At 45.1% G+C, this 18,412-nt stretch overlaps 1 protein-coding gene across 1 annotated transcript; it reads left to right on the forward strand.

Moving 5' to 3' along the window:
• The first annotated feature begins 14,795 nt into the window (after positions 1-14,795).
• On the forward strand, positions 14,796-17,009 carry CHST4 (carbohydrate sulfotransferase 4). The gene has a single exon (XM_038368486.2). The coding sequence runs from the start codon at positions 14,862-14,864 to the stop codon at positions 16,014-16,016; it is 1,155 nt and encodes a 384-aa protein (XP_038224414.1). The 5' UTR covers positions 14,796-14,861; the 3' UTR covers positions 16,017-17,009.
• The last annotated feature ends 1,403 nt before the right edge of the window (positions 17,010-18,412 follow it).

Here is an 18,412-nt window from a genome sequence, read left to right on the forward strand (position 1 = left end):
TTAATGTGGATAAATGTAAAGTAATGCACACTGGAAAAAATAACCCCAGCTATACATACAGTATGATGGGGGCTAATTTAGCTACAGCTAATCAGAAGAAAGATCTTGAAGTCATCGTGAATAGTTCTCTGAAGACATCCATGCAGTGTGCAGCGGCAGTCAAAAAAGCAAACAGGATGTTAGGAATCATTAAAAAAGGGATAGAGAATATCTTATTGCCCTTATATAAATCCATGGTATGCCCACATCCCCTCATCTCAAAAAAGATATACTAACATTAGAAAAGATTCAAAAAAGGGCAACTAAAATGATTAGGGGTTTGGAATGGGTCCCATATGAGGACAGATTAAAGAGGCTAGGACTTTTCACCTTGTAAGAGGAGACTAAGGGGGGATATGATAGAGGTATATAAAATCATGAGTGGTGTGGAGAAAGTGAATAAGGAAAAGTTTTTTACTAGTTCTCATAATATAAGAACTAGGGGCCATCAAATGAAATTAATGGGTAGCAGGTTTAAAACAAATAAAAGCAAGTTCGTCTTCACTCAGCGCACAGTCAACCTGTGGAACTCCTTGCCTGAGGAAGTTGTGAAGGCTAGGACTATAACAGGGTTTAAAAGAGAACTAGATAAATTCCTGGAGGCTAAGTCCATTAATTGTTATTAGCCAGGATAGGTAAGGAATGGTGTCCCTAGACTCTGTTTGTCAGAGGGTGGAGATGGATGGCAGGAGAGAGATCATTGATCATTACCTGTTAGGTTCACTCCCTCTGGGGCACCCGGCATTGGTCACTGTCGATAGATAGGATCCTGAGCTGGATGGACCTTTGGTCTTGTCCAGTATGGCCATTCTTATGTTCTTATAATGAAATTCCCACTAGGTAAGAGTTTCTGCTTTTACTAAAAGTCTCTATGCACAAAACAGATACAGCACATGAAGCAGACATGCAAGCTGTTCACACTGGCCCCCACTCTCCATGGGCCTTCGCTGTGACCTGAAGGGAGAAGTGTTTAGCCCTTGGACTTCTCTCTGCTGACACTAGTGCCTTTACTGGCAATTAGTAACAGCTACAACAGTGGTTTTTGTGATGTGGACACCTGTGCACTAGGAAATGCACTGAGACCCACCTAATTATTTCACAGATACTAAACAGTGGCTAATTATCACCACTGGTTTCTGTCTGTGCCAACACTGGCAGGATTTTAATCCCATTATTTCTCATCCTTGCTCACCTGAACTAGAAAGTCCCCCAAAAACTTTTTCATATCCTGGTCTCACTTGAATACAAGAGGTATTATTACTGCTAACTTACCAACTGGGTAAGAAAGCACATACTGCACTTGCCAATATCCAAATGTTGTAGCCTTAAAAAGTCAAATTTTAATGCTGATCCCAGCAGTAATCAAATTCCCTTATATTGGCAGCCTCTGGTTTCATCAGTGCCACTCTTGGAATCTGTTGAGATTCTCCTTATAACCAATCAGAAAGAGTAATTTCTCACCTGAGAGATTCTGGCAGATTCTCCTGTGAAATACTAGCCATCAGCCTTTGGAATACATGGAAAAGTTCCACCTTACAGATCCGGGACCTAAGAAGAAGAAGAAACTCAATTCAAATCATCAGCTGTAGGATAATTAAAACAGCAGATTTGCTGTAGACACCTGTCTCATTAGGCCTACAGTAATGATTGGTACTTTACTCCTTCCCTCAATTATAAATGCTTTGCCTAGGATAATTTTACAAACGACTAGCCACCTCCAAGAGTCTTGTACATCTAGAAACTGCTCTCAGGGGGAAGAAGAGGATGCCACAAGAAAGGAACTTTTAAACAAATGCACTTTTGTTTGTTTGTAAAACCTTGAATAGTTTTACAGATGAGGTTGATATGTTGGAGAAAATGGTCCCTTGCTTCTATTCTACACCTTGTGGAGGGGACAGTAACTAACTTCATTTACTGGAAAAGTCTGGTTAGTTATAAACACTATCTTCTATGAATTTTTTTAGGGCATTCACAAAGTTACTCCCTGTTCAAATCACAAAATGGTGGTAATTTTATAAATATTTAGAAAGAGGCCATAACGATAAAATACAACTACAATTAACAGTTCTGTAGGTTTCTGAGATAATTTAGAGTTGGTTTTCTAATTATAGTTTTAAATTTTCAAATAATGAATTTGCTAGAGAAGTGAAAGGAGTGAAATGAGGAGAAAGGAAGGGTCATGGAAAGCCAAAAGGGAGAGGTAGTCATTCATACAATCACCTTAGAACAGCCATAGGCCAGTGTACCCTGACAAAGACAAGAGTGGGATACAAAATTCTGATTCACTTTTCTATAGTATCAGGAGCATTTTCTGGCCTCTCTCTTTCTGGCTGTGTTCAACAGTGTCATGGGAATCTGGAATGGTATGCTTACTTTTACAATTCACATTAGAATAGCCCAGACAAAGACCCTTTGTTAATTTCTTGAAGGATGTAAAGGGATCCGTAACGATTTAACTTCTGCTGCTCCCCACTCTCCTTTCCCTTCACTTGAAGTGATACATTGATAAAGAGCTACATTGTCCAAGAGGCAAGCTGTAAAGCTGTCCTAGCCAGTGCTATGTCAGACTACAGAGGGGACATTTCAATATCCCCACAGCATCCTGTGCATAAGATTGTGCCCCTGCCAGCCCACATCTCAGAGACAAGGGGCTCAGCACCAAACATCAAGCAAGAGAACAACCCACAAGACTTTGACAGAACTGCCAACAATTACATTATTTATCATGAATAAAAACCCTCAATAAGACAGATGGGGGGGAAGGGGATTAAAATCCTGCACTGCCTCACTGGGGTGCCAGGCAGAGACACTCAGTACTGGCTGCAAGACACTCTGAGGTTGTGGTGGTGCAACATCGAAAGGCCCATCAGTAAACAAGGAAAGTGAGTGCCATTTGAAAATTATGATTTATAAGGAAGGCCTAGAGGGTGGAGTTTTTTAAATAGTTTGTTTCCTGACAATTTTTTACCCTTAGAAATAGCAGGAATATCAAGTCTTCTCTTCCCTGTTTTTGCCAGAAGACTTTTTGGAGACCCGGGTAAGTAGAATGGGGAATGCCTTCTGCCTTAAATGAAGGCTTAGAATATTGAGCTTTTAACAAAGATATTTTATTCTGTTTGGTGGTTTGGTTAATTTTCATTAAGAACAGCCAACCAAAAAAACAACAACAGACTGTATAAAACTGCTTCCTCCTTCAGTTAATCAGGTTTCACTTCCTTGGTATCTATTATGTCGCAATCCTAAATGCCATAAAGAGCCTATTATATAATTTTAGTAATAATAGTCATCCATAAAGTCTTCCAGTAAAAACAGTAGACAGGACATGAATTTCTAATGGAACAAACTAAGCCTTTACGTTGGAGCTTTAGTCACAAAGAAAGAAAAGAGTATACACCCCTTTGCAATCAACACTGGATTTTTTTTTCCAAATGTGTTAAATTAGTGCAGATGAAAAGAATCCTACTTAGCCACAGAACAGATATAGCATGGAGCACAGCCTTGTAAGCTTCCCTCACACCATCCATCAGCTCACCCATTCAGGATGAGAGGTTAATTCAACCTCCATAGTCCATTCAGTTCTTGGTCTCTCTGCTCTGACTTTTTGCAATTATATAAAATGCACTTATCCCCAGTTCTAGGAGCAGGTATTATTACTTAACGTGTTTATTATGGCAGTGCCGAAGGGCCAGCCAAGAACAGAACCAGGCATTGTACAAACACAGAGCAGCAGACAGTCCCTGCCCTGAAGAACTTACAGTGTAACTAGACCAGACCGACACAGGGTTGGGGAGGGACAGAACACACCAACAGAGAGAGCAATGTGATGACACCAAACAGCATGCTAGTTCCACCTTTGGGGAGGAGGAGGGAAAGAAGGCAGGTAAAGGGGCTACTTAAGAGGAGATAAGCTAAAGGGAAAGAAAAGGGAAGAGGGTGAGGGGGACAGGGCAGGGGAGAAGAGGGTAAGAGGGGCAGATGTGGAGTGACGATGAGGTGAGGAGACTGAGGGATGGATGGAACAAGCAGCCAATCAGCACAGAGCAGGAAGAGTCCAATGAAAACTCCAGAAAGATCTAAGAGTCCATAGGTCTCTGGCTGGTTCCTCTCACTGTACGAACAAACAATTAGTACAAAATGTGCAAACAATTTACAAAAATACTTACAAACATCAAATAGGATCATCTACATTAATTAATATTGTCCCAAATACCACACTTAAGTTAAAACTATAAAGCTCTTGGTCCTCCTGTTCCTGGAGAGGAGCTGGAAACATTGTACAGTGGACTTTTAATAAAGGTAGACAGCAATTCTAAGTCCAGGAGATTTTTCTCCTGGAAGCATGGTATCTTGTCTTGGTGTCTCCTTCAGAAGGACTAAATCTAGGACTCTCCTCCCCAGCACCTCATTCACTACTGCTCAGTTCCCAGCCCATGGGAAAACGGACAGGCCATGCAAGGCACCAGTTAATGGATTGGTGATGTGGACAACGGACTACCGTACCAGAACATGGCCAAGACTGCCAACTATTTTCCCATTTGTCTGCAGGGTGGGTCTTGCCGATAGGCTCAGGGTCTAACTGATCACCGTATTGAAGGTCAGGAAGGAATTTTCCTCCAGGTCTGGCCATTCTTATGTTCTGATTGGTAGGTGCTGAGTGCCCACCCTGCCAGGAGAAAGCAGTGGCAGCAGACTGTGCTCAGCTGCTCTGATAGGGCTGCCAACCCTCCAGGATTGTCCTGGAGTCTTCAGGAATTAAATTAAATTAAATCTTTAATTAAAGATAATGTCATGTGATGAAACCTCCAGGAATTCATCCAACCAAAGCTGGCAACTCTATGCTCTGACCATCAGGCCTGGTGTGTGAGGCATCCGTGCTAAGGCTGTGTGAGGGTCTGACCTGCAAGCCAGCTCTTTGGCACCTTTCCCATCAACATTTATTGTTGGAGGAACATTTTATAAACTTTTTCACCTACTTTTCAATTCCTGAGCTCACAATTGGGGAAAGCCTGCTAGGCCCCAAGTGTTACAACAGGTCCATTATAGCTGTTCACCACCCAAAAAACCCACCCAAAGAATTAAAAATCCAGCCCCCTTCCCAAAAGGTGGCACTAACATGCTGTATGTAAACCATGGCTCTGCATGTGCTGAATCCCTTTGTTCCGCCCCCATGTCTGCCTTGTCTGCTTAGTCCGTGTCTGTAAGGGGCAGGGGCTGTCTCTTGCTATGTGTCTGTGCGGGACCAATTGGCCCCGGGCATTACCATACCACAAATTATCACTAATAATGGCACATGAGACGCTGTCATCACTAGAATTATCCAGCATGCGTGAGGCTTTGAAGCTAGCATGATGCTCAGTGCATGTGAGGCTCAGCCAAGACTGTGAACCCCAAACAATTAGACAATGTTTGTAGAGCACTAAAAATGTTAAACACCCAATTGTAATACTCAGCCCTTCTAATTATAGTGTAAGAAGAGCCCAGAGCAGGAAAGAGGCCTGGGCTGTGGGGGATGGAGGCCTGTGATCCAGTAAGAGGTAAATAAACCAAAACAATTTACAGAATATTGGGCATCAAGACAGGTGAAACAGAGGTGCCAGAAGGGTGAGGGCCAGGTCCTTTCCCCAGCCTGACTAAGGGGTTTGAGTGAGTCAATCTGAAGCATGCCTTCACTTCTGAAAGTGAGGCGGGGGGAGGTGCAGGGGCTGGGGCTGCCTGGTCTCTGTGAGCTGTGTCTGGAACTGCCAAGATGCTGAGTGCTGAAATATTGACTTCGGTTTTTTCAGTCCAAAAGCTGAGTGCAAATGGCACTGCAGGCAGGCAGCCTGGATTCTGTTCTCAGTCCCCCTCTGCCTCCAGCACAACAGGGTACATCTACACCACAAATTAAGATGTAACAGTAGCATGGCTAGTCATACCCACACTCACCTTCCTCTAGCTAGCATGGGTAACTATAGTAGTGAAGTTGTAGCTGCAAGGACTTAAGCATGGGCTAGCTGCCCCAGCACAAGCCTGCCAGGTACCCTGGGTATGTACTTGGGTTGATAGCCACACTTAAGCCTGTGCTGTCATGTCTTCACTATCTTTGTTACCCATGCTAGCTAGATTAAAGATAGCAGGGGTAGGCCTACCCAGGTGCCAATCACATCTTAATTTGCAACTTAAAAGCATTCTAAGTCCTTCAGAAGAGTGGGAAGTGGCAGGCCTCTCCAGGCAGGTAAGGAGCACAGAAGTGCTGTTTAAAGAAAAGGAGTACTTGTGGCATCTTAGAGACCAGCAAATTTATTTGAGCATAAGCTTTCGTGAGCTACAGCTCACTTCATCAGATGCATTCAGTGGAAAATACAATGGGGAGATTTATGTACACACACAGAGAACATGAAACAATGGGTTTTATCATACACACTGTAAGGAGAGCGATCACTTAAGATGAGCTATTACAAGCAGGTGGAATGGGGGGAGGAAGAAAACCTTTTGTGATGATAATCAAGGTGGGCCATTTCCAGCAGTTGACAAGAACATCTCAGGAACACTGGGCGGTGGGTGGGGGGAAATAACATGGGGAAATAGTTTTACTTTGTGTAATGACTCATCCACTCCCAGTCTCTATTCAAGGCTAAGTTAATTGTATCCAGTTTGCAAATTAATTCCATTTTGGCATTCTCTCGTTGGAGTCTGTTTTTGAAGTTTTTTTGTTAAAGAATAGCCACTCTCAGGTCTGTAATCGAGTGACCAGAGAGATTGAAGTGTTCTCCGACTGGTTTTTGAATGTTATAATTCTTGACGTCTGATTTGTGTCCATTTATTCTTTTACGTAGAGACTGTCCAGTTTAACCAATGTACATGGCAGAGGGGCATTGCTGGCACATGATGGCATATATCACATTGGTAGATGCGCAGGTGAACGAGCCTCTGATAGTGTGGCTGATGTGATTAGGCCCTATGATGGTGTCCCCTGAATAGATATGTGGACAGAGTTGGCAATGGGCTTTGTTGCAAGGATAGGTTCCTGGGTTAGTGGTTCTGTTGTGTGGTGTGTGGTTGGTGGTGAGTATTTGCTTCAGGTTGGGGGGCTGTCTGTAAGCAAGGACTGGCCTGTCTCCCAAGATCTGTGAGAGTGATGGGTCGTCCTTCAGGATAGGTTGTAGATTCATAGATACTAAGGTCAGAAGGGACCATTCTGATCATCTAGTCCGACCTCCTGCACAGCGCAGGCCACAGAATCTCACCCACCTACTCCTATGAAAAACCTCACCTATGTCTGAGCTATTGAAGTCCTTAAATCATGGTTTAAAGACTTCTAGGGGCAGAGAAGCCTCCCTCAAGTTAACCATGCCCCATGCTACAGAGGAAGGTGAAAAACCTCCAGGCCTCTCCAATCTGCCCTGGAGGAAAATTCCTTCCCGACCCCAAATATGGCAATCAGCTAAACCCTGAGCATATGGGCAAGATTCACCAGCCAGATACTACAGAAAATTCTTTCCTGGGTAACTCAGATCCCATCCATCTAATATCCCATCTCAGGGGATTAGTCCTATTTACCCTGAATATTTAAAGATCAATTACTTACCAAAATCCCATTATCCCATCATACCATCTCCTCCATAAACTTATCAAGTAGAATCTTAAAACCAGACAGATCTTTTGCCCCACTGCTTCCCTTGGAAGGCTATTCCAAAACTTCACTCCTCTGATGGTTAAAAACCTTCATCTGATTTCAAGTCTAAACTTCTTGGTTTATACCCATTTGTTCTTGTGTCCACATTGGTGCTGATCTTAAATAATTCCTCTCCCTCTCCTGTATTTATCCCTCTGATATATTTATAGAGAGCAATCATATCTCCCCTCAACCTTCTTTTAGTTAGGCTAAACAAGCCAAGCTCCTTAAGTCTCCTTTCATAAGACAAGTTTTCCATTCCTCGGATCATCCTAGTAGCCCTTCTCTGTACCTGCTCCAGTTTGAATTCATCCTTTTTAAACATGGGAGACCAGAACTGCACACAGTATTCTAGGTGAGGTCTCACCAGTGCCTTGTATAGTGGTACTAAAACCTCTTATCCCTATTGGAAATGCCTCTCCTGATGCATCCCAAAACCGCATTAGCTTTTTTCACAGCCATATCACATTGGCAGCTCATAGTCATCCTATGATCAACCAATACTCCAAGGTCCTTCTCCTCTTCCATTACTTCTAATTGATGCGTCCCCAACTTAGAACTAAAATTCTTTTTATTAATCCCTAAATGCATAACCTTACACTTCTCACTATTAAATTTCATCCTATTACTATTACTTCAGTTTACAAGGTCATCCAGATCCTCCTGTATAATATCCCGATCCTTCTCCGAATTGGCAATACCTCCCAGCTTTGTATCATCTGCAAACTTTATTAGCACACTCCCACTTTTTGTGCCAAGGTCAGTAATAAAAAGATTAAATAAGGTTGGTCCCAAAACCGCTCCCTGAGGAACTCCACTGGTAACCTCCCTCCAACCTGACAGTTCGCCTTTCAGTAGGACCCGTTGCAATCTCCCCTTTAACCAATTCCTTATCCACCTTTTGATGTTCATATTGATCCCCATCTTCTCCAATTTAACTAATAATTCCCCATGTGGCACGGTATCAAATGCCTTATTGAAATCTAGGTAAATTAGATCCACTGCATTTCCTTTATCTAAAAAAGCTGTTACTTTTTCAAAAAAGGAGATTAGGTTGGTTTGGCACGATCTACCTTTTGTAAAACCATGTTGTATTTTGTCCCACTTACTATTGACTTCAATGTCCTTAACTAATTTCTCCTTCAAATTTTTTTCCAGGACCTTGCATACTACAGATGTCAAACTAACTGGCCTGTAGTTACCCGGATCACTTTTTTTTCCTTTCTTAAAAATAGGAACTATATTAGCAATTCTCCAATCATTCGGTACTACTCCTGAGTTTATAGATTCATTAAAAATTCTTGCTAATGGGCTTGCAATTTCAGGTGCCAATTCCTTTAATATTCTTGGATGAAGATTATCTGGGCCCCCCGATTTAGTCCCATTAAGCTGTTTCAGTTTCCCTTCTACCTCAGATATGGTAATATCTACCTCCATATCCTCACTCCCATTTGTCATGCTACCATTATCCCTAAGATCCTCTTTAGCCTTATTAAAGACTGAGGCAAAGTATTTGTTTAGATTTTGGGCCATGCCTAGATTATCTTTAACCTCCACTCCATCCTCAGTGTTTAGCGGCCCCACTTCTTCTTTCTTAGTTTGATGCGTTGGAGAGGTTTCAGTTGGGGGCTGAAGGTGATGGCTAGTGGCGTTCTGTTATTTTCTTTGTTGGGCCTGTCCTGTAGTAGGTGACTTCTGGGTACTCTTCTGGCTCTGTCAATCTGTTTCTTCACTTCAGCAGGTGGGTATTGTAGTTGTAAGAATGCTTGATAGAGATCTTGTAGGTTTTTATCTCTGTCTGAGGGGTTGGAGCAAATGCGGTTGTATCATAGAGCTTGGCTGTAGACAATGGATCGTGTGGTGTGATCTGGGTGAAAGCTGGAAGCATATAGGTAGGAATAGTGGTCAGTAGGTTTCTGGTATAGGGTGGTGTTTATGTGACCATCGCTTATTAGTGTCCAGGAAGTGGATCTCTTGTGTGTACTGGTCAAGGCTGAGGTTGATGGTGGGATGGAAATTGTTGAAATCATGGTGGAATTCCTCAAGGGCTTCTTTTTCATGGGTCCAGATGATGAAGATGTCATCAATGTAGTGCAAGTAGAGTAGGGGCATTAGGGGACGAGAGCTGAGGAAGCATTGTTCTAAGTCAGCCATAAAAATATTGGCATACTGTGGGGCCATGCGGGTACCCATCGCAGTGCCGCTGCTTTGAAGGTATACATTGTCCCCAAATGTGAAATAGTGACACCATCATAGGGCCTAATCACATCAGCCACACTATCAGAGGCTCGTTCACCTGCACATCTACCAATGTGATATATGCCATCATGTGCCAGCAATGCCCCTCTGCCATGTACATTGGTCAAACTGGACAGTCTCTACGTAAAAGAATAAATGGACACAAATCAGACATCAAGAATTATAACATTCAAAAACCAGTCGGAGAACACTTCAATCTTTCTGGTTACTCGATTACAGACCTGAGAGTGGCTATTCTCTAACAAAAAAACTTCAAAAACAGACTCCAACGAGAGACTGCTGAATTGGAATTAATTTGCAAACTGGATACAATTAACTTAGGCTTGAATAGAGACTGGGAGTGGATGAGTCATTACACAAAGTAAAACTATTTCCCCATGTTATTCCCCCCCCCCCCCCGCAACGTTCTTCAGATGTTCTTGTCAACTGCTGGAAATGGCCCACCTTGATTATCACCACAAAAGGTTTTCTTCCTCCCCCCCCCACCTGCTGGTAATAGCTCATCTTAAGTGATCACTCTCCTTACAGTGTGTATGATAAAACCCATTGTTTCATGTTCTCTGTGTGTGTATATAAATCTCCCCATTGTATTTTCCACTGAATGCATCCGATGAAGTGAGCTGTAGCTCACGAAAGCTTATGCTCAAATAAATTTGTTAGTCCCTAAGGTGCCACAAGTACTCCTTTTCTTTTTGCGAATACAGAGTAACACGGCTGCTACTCTGAAAGAAGTGCTGTGGTCACCTTCAGTGCCCAACCACAATGTGATGGGAAGTTAAGAACCACCCTCGGACTCTTAAACCCGGGCCCTTCCCCCTCTGACTGCTGTGGAGGAACACTGCGCTTCTGATGGACATGATGCCGACAATCAGTAGATTATTCTTTAGTTGGGCTTGGAAACCGAAAAGCAGTTACTTGGCAAGAACAACACACTTTTATTGAAATGTAATTGAGGCCTGGTGCCAGCTTGGCTCCTGCAGTAGGAACTGTGCTCGTCACATCATGGGTGTGAGTCCTGTTCCAGAAGGAGCTCAAAAGGAGAAAATGCAGCCTCTTTGCAGCCCCATACCCTGAGATCAGTGCTAAACACAGTTGCATAATATATAACAAGGAAAAAATGTGCAAGATGCAAAGAGCGCTGTATTGTGAATTATTTACACCTGTGGAGAAGTGGCAGGTGCGGCTCTGGGTTTATGTACTTGCCTGTCAATCAGTGTTTAAGCCAAGGATGCATGGGCAATACCTTCCAGCTTTGGACAAATTATTCTCCCCTCACTGTGTTTCCTGCAAAATCAAATCCTGCATAGATGCAGGAGTGCACACTTTCACCAGTGTCACTGGGGCCCTCCAAATTCTGGTAACTTCAACCAGCTAGCAGGTTAATGCTAGAGTCAGTGCTCGAAAGCAGGGGACAGCTCTAGGGCAGTGTCCAAGCACTGGTCAGTCTAACTTAGCTGGAGAGCTGAATGGTGCAAACACCTGTCAGCAGAGCCTGTAGCCATACCAGTTCTTTGTCCAAGAGTGAGGGTAATTAACCATTGGAACAACTTACTGAGGGTCATGGTGGTTTCTCCATCACTGAACATTTTTAAATCAAGACTGGGTATTCTTCTAAGAGATCTGCAGGAATTATCCTGGGGCATGTCTCTGGCCAATGTTACACAGCAAGTCAGACTGAATGATCACAGTGCTCCCTTCTGGCCTTGGAATCTCTGAACCTAAGCAGAATTGTCAGATCAGTGTCTGATGGGAGACCTCTAGGAAAATCCCAGGTGCTGCATGGAGCGTGTGGGTGACTCAGTAAGTGGTGCTCTCCACTCTAAGCCATCATGACATCAATGCCCCACTGTGGCAGTAGAGGGCATTGTGCTGCAGGGAGCACGTGGGTGGCTCAGAAGGACACATTATCCCCTCCCAGTCAGTTCTGGCATCAATGCTGCAATGTGGAGTTAGTGGGTACTGGGCTGCAGGTGTCTCAGAGGGGTAGTAGAGAGACAAGCTGGGCGAGGTAATACCTTTTACTGGAACAACTTCTGCTTCAACATAGAGCTCTTCTCTGTGCAGGCTTACCTTGGGCAGCTCCCAGTCAGCAGCACAGCGAGGGTGCAGAGGCAGGCTTCCTGCCTGTCCTGACGCCGCAGACTACACTGCGCCCTGGAAGTGGCCAGCAGCAGGTCCAGCTCCACACAGCTCTCACCCACAGATACTGCCTCCCCCAGCTCCTATTGGCCGGGAACCAGCCAATGGAGGTGCGGAGCCAGTGCTTGGGGCGAAAGCAGCACGTGAAGCCTCCTGGCCCCCCCGCCTAGGAGCCAGACCTGCTGCTGGCGGCTTCCAGGGCACAGCATGGTGTCAGAACAGGTAGGAACTAGCCTGCCTTAGCTGGGCAGCACCGCCGATGGGACTTCTAACAGCCCCGTCGGCAGTGCTGACCAGAGGTGCCATGACCCAGTGACTTCCATTCTGCAACCCAGTACTGGGTCGCAACTCACAGTTTGAAAACCACTGTCTTAAGACGTGCTAGCTTGTTCATCACATCTTATATGCTGCCATCTAAGGCTCAGAAAGAGGGACCTGTGAAGGCTGTTATATTGACTATCTCACTAACAGAAAGGAACTGCGTCACTCTCAGGACTTGTCGACACAACAAAGCTGCACCAGTTTAACCTCTGCTGTGACTTTTGAACCAACTTAGTTAAATAGTTGCATAAGGCTGTGTGGATGCTCATAGTTCCGTTTAGCTAAAGTTGATTCCTTCTTGAGTTTTGCTAAATGAAATGAGCCTGCTTTACACTTAACTACAAGTGTCCACACAGCCCTGTACGCTGGTTTAACTAAACTAGTTTTAAGTCACCCCTTAGGGTTCCCCTTTTTCATGTAAGCAAGGCCTCATTTTAGGGTGCAGCTTTGGGTATGCCAGGTCCTTCTCAAGTGAGCACGTTCATTTGGCTGCCCCTGCTCCACCTGGGAGAGCCCTGCCTAGCAGCTGGGGCAGCCTGTTCCTGAGGACAGCCATTTCAAGGTAGGAGCTGATTATGAAGAGTTCCTGCCTTCCTTTTTCCCCAGATCAGGTGGGGAGAGGAAACCTGTGGTGGGATCATACCAGCTCCTCTGTAAGCTCAGCAGATAAGGTAGTGTGTGCCAGCTGGCAAAGGCGCCAGATTACCAGTGAGAATGGGCCTGTTGCTCAGGGTGCAGGAAGGGGTACCTCAGTTGCTATGGGTAGGGGGACTAGCTGTGGGCTGACCCCCGTCACTCAGGATAGGGGGATTAATTGAGGGATTGACCTCAGGGCTAGCGAGCAGGAGAAGGGGTGACGCTTGTCACTCAAGGCAGGGAGATGGGCAGGAGCTGACCCTGTCGCTCAGTTTTATGCGGCAGCGACAGCAGTGGTGGCAATCCCATCCCCAAGCGGTCCTTGTTTATACATAAAGGGTGTTTGATACTTTACAGTGTGCTTTCTCATTAAAATGAAGGAAGCAGCTAACAAGAGCTGGAGATGATTTTCTGTTGCTGAGCCTCAGATCCTGCCCGTGACCCTGAGGCACAATAAACCATTTACAGTAGCCTGACCCCTTGCCACTGGGGAGCTAGTTCCCTCCTCATCCCTTGCCTCCTGCGCTGGGAACAGGCCAGACAAACCCTGCTCCTCCTGGCCCAGGGGTTAGCAGTCAGTCATGTGGCTGGTGTCAGCCTCTGTTTGGGAGTGCTGCTGCCGCCAACAGTTTGGCCTGGAGCAAATGGCAGCCCTGAATTGCCTCCCTGCAGGTCAGGAGCACAGGAAACTGATGGTCTCTTTTAAGGCTCCAAACTTCAGGGACAAGCTATGTAAAAATGGGACATTTGGGCACTTTACAGACATGCCTGTGAGGCTGCACGTGGAAGCATGTGCCAGGGGCTTGAGCACAGGATGGGGATCAGAAAGTCATGGTGCAGATACCAGTGCATAAGAGAGGCTCTGAGAAGGTCATGTGTCAGCCTCATGTCTCAGTTTCTCTATTTGTAAACTTAGAATAATGCTAGATCCGTGTCTCCCAGAGGGCTGTGAGAAGTAGTTATTTATTTGCAGTTATAGTTAGCTGGGCTCTCTCACCTGTTTGTTGCATCCACCTGCTATCTCTCAGCTTCCACTTGGATTGTAATCTCTTCAAAGCAGGGATTGTCGTCTTGTTCTCTGTGTCTACAATACCTTCCTTCATTAGATCACACAGACCAACTGGGGTCTCTAGGCTATATTACAATAATAACAACCATCAAGTCAGTATAATTAAAAACAGAACTCTGATTTTTAAACATACCAGGGGGCACTAGCCAGGAAGTAGCCAGGAGCCTCCCAGTTCCAGCTGTGATGCAGCTGCTTTGCACCATGCAGCTGTCTGAGCCTCACCAAAGGCTTCCTTTCTTTACAGGCTTCTCTCTCTCCCACAAGCTGGGAAATTCAATCCGGGGCAAGGCTGAAAAAATGGATAAGTCCCCATCAAGGGAAATACTTTGGCTCCTCGGGCTGTATAAATCCTTTCTTGATAAGGAAAAGAGAAAAAAAATGTGATTTTCTTTCTCTGGAGGAGGGTTAGGAGCAAGGATGCAGCAGTGACTTACAGCACAGAAACAGCAGACCTAGGTGGGCATATATAGCATTCAATCCCACTCTCTCCTAATGTGTAGGCTCACAAACAGGTCCACAGCCCCTTTTATCTGCTTTCATCAGAGACCATTCAAATTTGCTACCAGAATGTCATTGCTGGCAAGGCAGCGCTCTGTTTCCCCAGAACAGGGGTGCTGCGGTTTTCTCTGAGGCCCAGTCCTGGGTGTTCTGGCTTCCCACGGTGTTTGTTAACCCAACAATCTGAATGCATTCACTCACTCTCTCTCTCTCTCTCTCTCTCTCCTCCTTAGGCTCTCAGCTACCATGCTGAAGTCAAACAAGACAATAGTGATTGTGGTCCTGGCAGTTCAGTCCATTGTTTTCATGTGCTTCCTCACTCAGCTTCGCAGCAGCTATTCCACGCAGGAAGAGAAGCCAGCTAAGGTGCACATTCTCATTCTCTCCTCCTGGAGGTCAGGATCTTCCTTCACTGGCCAGCTCTTCAGCCAGCACCCTGATGTCTTCTACCTGATGGAGCCTGCCTGGCACGTGTGGACAGCCATGTACCAGAACAGGGCCAAAACCTTACAGATGGCAGCACGTGACCTCATCAGGTCTGTCTTTCTGTGCGACATGTCTGTGTTTGATGCCTACATGTCTACGCAGAGGAATAAATCTGATTTATTTCAGTGGGAGACCAGCCGGGCCCTGTGCTCCCCCCCTGCATGTGACCTCTTCCAGCGCAACCACATCATTTCCAAAACCGCCTGCAAGACCCTCTGCAGCAGGTACCCATTCAGCAAGGTGGAGGAGGCTTGCAAGACCTATAGCCACACAGTCCTCAAGGAGGTCCGGTTCTTTGATCTGATGGCTCTCTATCCCCTTCTCACTGACTCCTCCCTGAATCTCAAAATCATTCACTTAGTTCGCGACCCCAGGGCTGTGTTCCACTCTCGTGAGAAAACAGTGGCTGCTCTGATGCACGACAATAACATTGTAGTGGGGCCCCAGAAGAACCAAGGGGAAGGGGGGCCCTACAATGTGATGCAAGAAATCTGTAAAAGTCACATACGTATTTATACTGAAGGCAGCCAGGCCCTTCCCAGCTTCCTCAAAGGCCGCTACATGCTGGTGCGCTACGAAGATATTGTCAACGATCCCCTGGCAAAGGCTGAACAGATGTACAAGTTTGCAGAGCTCCACTTCACACCCAAACTTCAGGTGTGGGTGTACAACATTACTCATGGGAAAGGCCTGGGGACGGAGGCCTTTGACATCACCTCCAGAGATGCAGTGAATGTGTCCCAGGCCTGGAGGAAGAACCTGCCTTTCCAGAAAATAGAAAAGTTGCAAAATGTGTGCAAGGATGCCATGAACCTGTTGGGTTATCGACTAGTGATGTCCAAGGAAGAACAGAAAGATATGGCACTGAACCTGTTATTTACTCAGGGCCCTCCACCCGGTGACACAGGGAGCTGAATGCAGAAAATTTGCCTCCCTTTTGTCAGCTGAAGGCTGCAGAATTCAGAACTGTGTGCACAAGTGAAAGTGTGTGTGTGTGTGTGTGTGTGTGTGCGCGCGCGCGCGCGCGCGCATGTGTACAGAGTGATAATAGCACCTGAAACAGAGCACAGTTGGAGGCAGGGAGATTACTGCTAACTTTCTTCCCTGCGTAACTCTGCTGTGCAGTCTCCACACTAAAAAATACATTAAAGCAATAAATAAATGGCATTAGGTTGGAAGCACCGTTCAAGGCCCGGCAGCTAAGCAAGCCTTGTTTTTTCTGAAAAAGTCCACAATCTAGGAGGGACAGTAAAAGGAGAAAACGCAGTTGAGAGGGAACAGAACATCCAACGAACAGGACCCAAAAGAGTCAGAAACCTCCCAGAAGGCCAATTTTATTAAACACCAACAAAACCACAATTAGCAGGTGTATTTCTGGAGACCAGGAGGCCACAGTGAGTGTACAGGTAGGGACTTATGTGTCTGACAAATTTCATGAAGGAGTAAATGATGCCAAAGGAGAAAGGGATTTGGTTAGAATTGAGTTTCTGGGTAACTCCTTTTCTGAGAGTACTGAGCTTTCTAGTACAGCTTTCTTTTTCTCCACTTCTGTGCCTGAGCATCCACCACTGTTTAACAGTGTTGGAAAGTATTGTGTTTGTTTACTGTATAACACCAGTGTGGAGCAGGGGACAAGAACAGCCATGGCTGAACCAGTAAAAGGGAAATCAGTTCTCTCTGGGTTTGAATAGTCGGATCCATTTCTGGGAATATGTAAACCCACTTGTCCTAGTAAAATAATAATCTTCTGATCTTCAGAAATAATAATTTCTTCCCCAAGAGATCTCAAAGACAATGTCCAAGACTGAGACCCCAGCCCTGTATGATCAGTTATAGCCAAAGAAATTAAACACAAAAAAGTGTGTTAACACAATGTTAAGGCTGAGAATTTAAACACATGAGAATATTCAAAAGGTGCTCAGATTACACAGCGGTAACCTAAGCATGGTGAAAAACTGGAATGGAATAGTTAAGTTTCCTGCTTCACCTTAACTTGTCCATAGTTACAGATGTTGTAGAATGGGTATAGCTTGTGCTGGATGTATTTCATGCAGCAGAGGCTGGATGGAGCTGTGGGAACACTTCCAGGCAGAGGGAGAAGAGAAGGGCTGCCAATGTTCATGGCAGTGGAGGGTAGGCCAGCGTAGAACAGGCAACTTCCCCTTTTAGCTTATTTATGTGCTGGGGCGATTTCCAGGTTTACACAGTGTTAAAGTTGCATTACAGGCTGGGGCAATTTCCAGGTCTACGCTGCATTAAAGTTGAATTTAACAGAATAAGCTGTTCTCCAGAATCCAAAAAAATTGGGGAATCGGGCAGCAACCTTTACAACTGAATTTGTAATGTTTGTGGATTTAAATCCTCTCTCTTTATGGTGCAGTAGAAGTATTTTGTAGTTAATGTATGTTATCTTGTGAAGCACTCTGGGATGAAAGGTGCTATGTAAATCCCAAAGCTTACACATTTTTACCTAGGGATCTAGTTGATTATCCAGAACTTGAAGTTTTTAAATCAAGCTAACTGTCTTTTTAGAAGAGATGCTCTAGCTCAATCATAAATTATGAGCTTGTTGCAGGAATCACTTGATGAAATTCTCTGTCCTATATTATGCAGGAGGGCAGGCTGGATGGCCACAATGCTCCCTTCTGGCCTTAAACAGCTTGGAATCCTTGCAAATATTAAGAGTCCAGGAACAGGTTTAAAACTCAGGTAACCCAAGTATCTTCGGTACGCTCAGTTTTCATATCATTGTCAACCTACATGTAATCAGGGAATGGCCCTGCTGTTGTGAGGAATTTGCCTGGCTTCTATACTGCCCCAGGTGGAATTGGAGGTGACAGGGTCTGAGTCTGCGCCTCAACAATATTTACTGGATGCCTGCTTGAGCTCAAGAACTCCGCTTCCTTGCTGCCATCTGACAGAGACCTTGTAACCCCGATAAGGCTGGGGCCAGGATCACTGGGGGCTTAACCCCCCATCTCATTATGGGTTTCTCAGGACCGGGCCTAGGGTCTCCCTACTGTGGGGTACTCTCTCTTCTCCGGCCACTTCCCTGATCCAGTGATCATTGCATTGAGTTTAAACCATGTACAATTTATTAACCTGCAACTGTAAACCAATCAGGGAAAAATGGAGACGGTAAAATGATCCAGAAACCAACACAATGGGCATAGGGATACCATAAACTATACTCTCAGGGGCTAGTCACAGCCTATTTCTACATATCCCAAGTCCTGGCTGCACTGCGGTGACAACATGGGTCAGACACCTTCCCTGGGGTGCGGGTTGGAGGCTGGGATGAACGCTCTCAG

Source organism: Dermochelys coriacea, chromosome 12 (genome assembly GCF_009764565.3).
Source record: "Dermochelys coriacea isolate rDerCor1 chromosome 12, rDerCor1.pri.v4, whole genome shotgun sequence".
NCBI classification, from domain to species: domain Eukaryota; kingdom Metazoa; phylum Chordata; order Testudines; family Dermochelyidae; genus Dermochelys; species Dermochelys coriacea.

Excerpts from the sequence above, each read along its gene's own strand:
- CHST4 (XM_038368486.2), top strand. The coding sequence starts at position 14,862 with ATGCTGAAGTCAAACAAGACAATAGTGATTGTGGTCCTGGCAGTTCAG.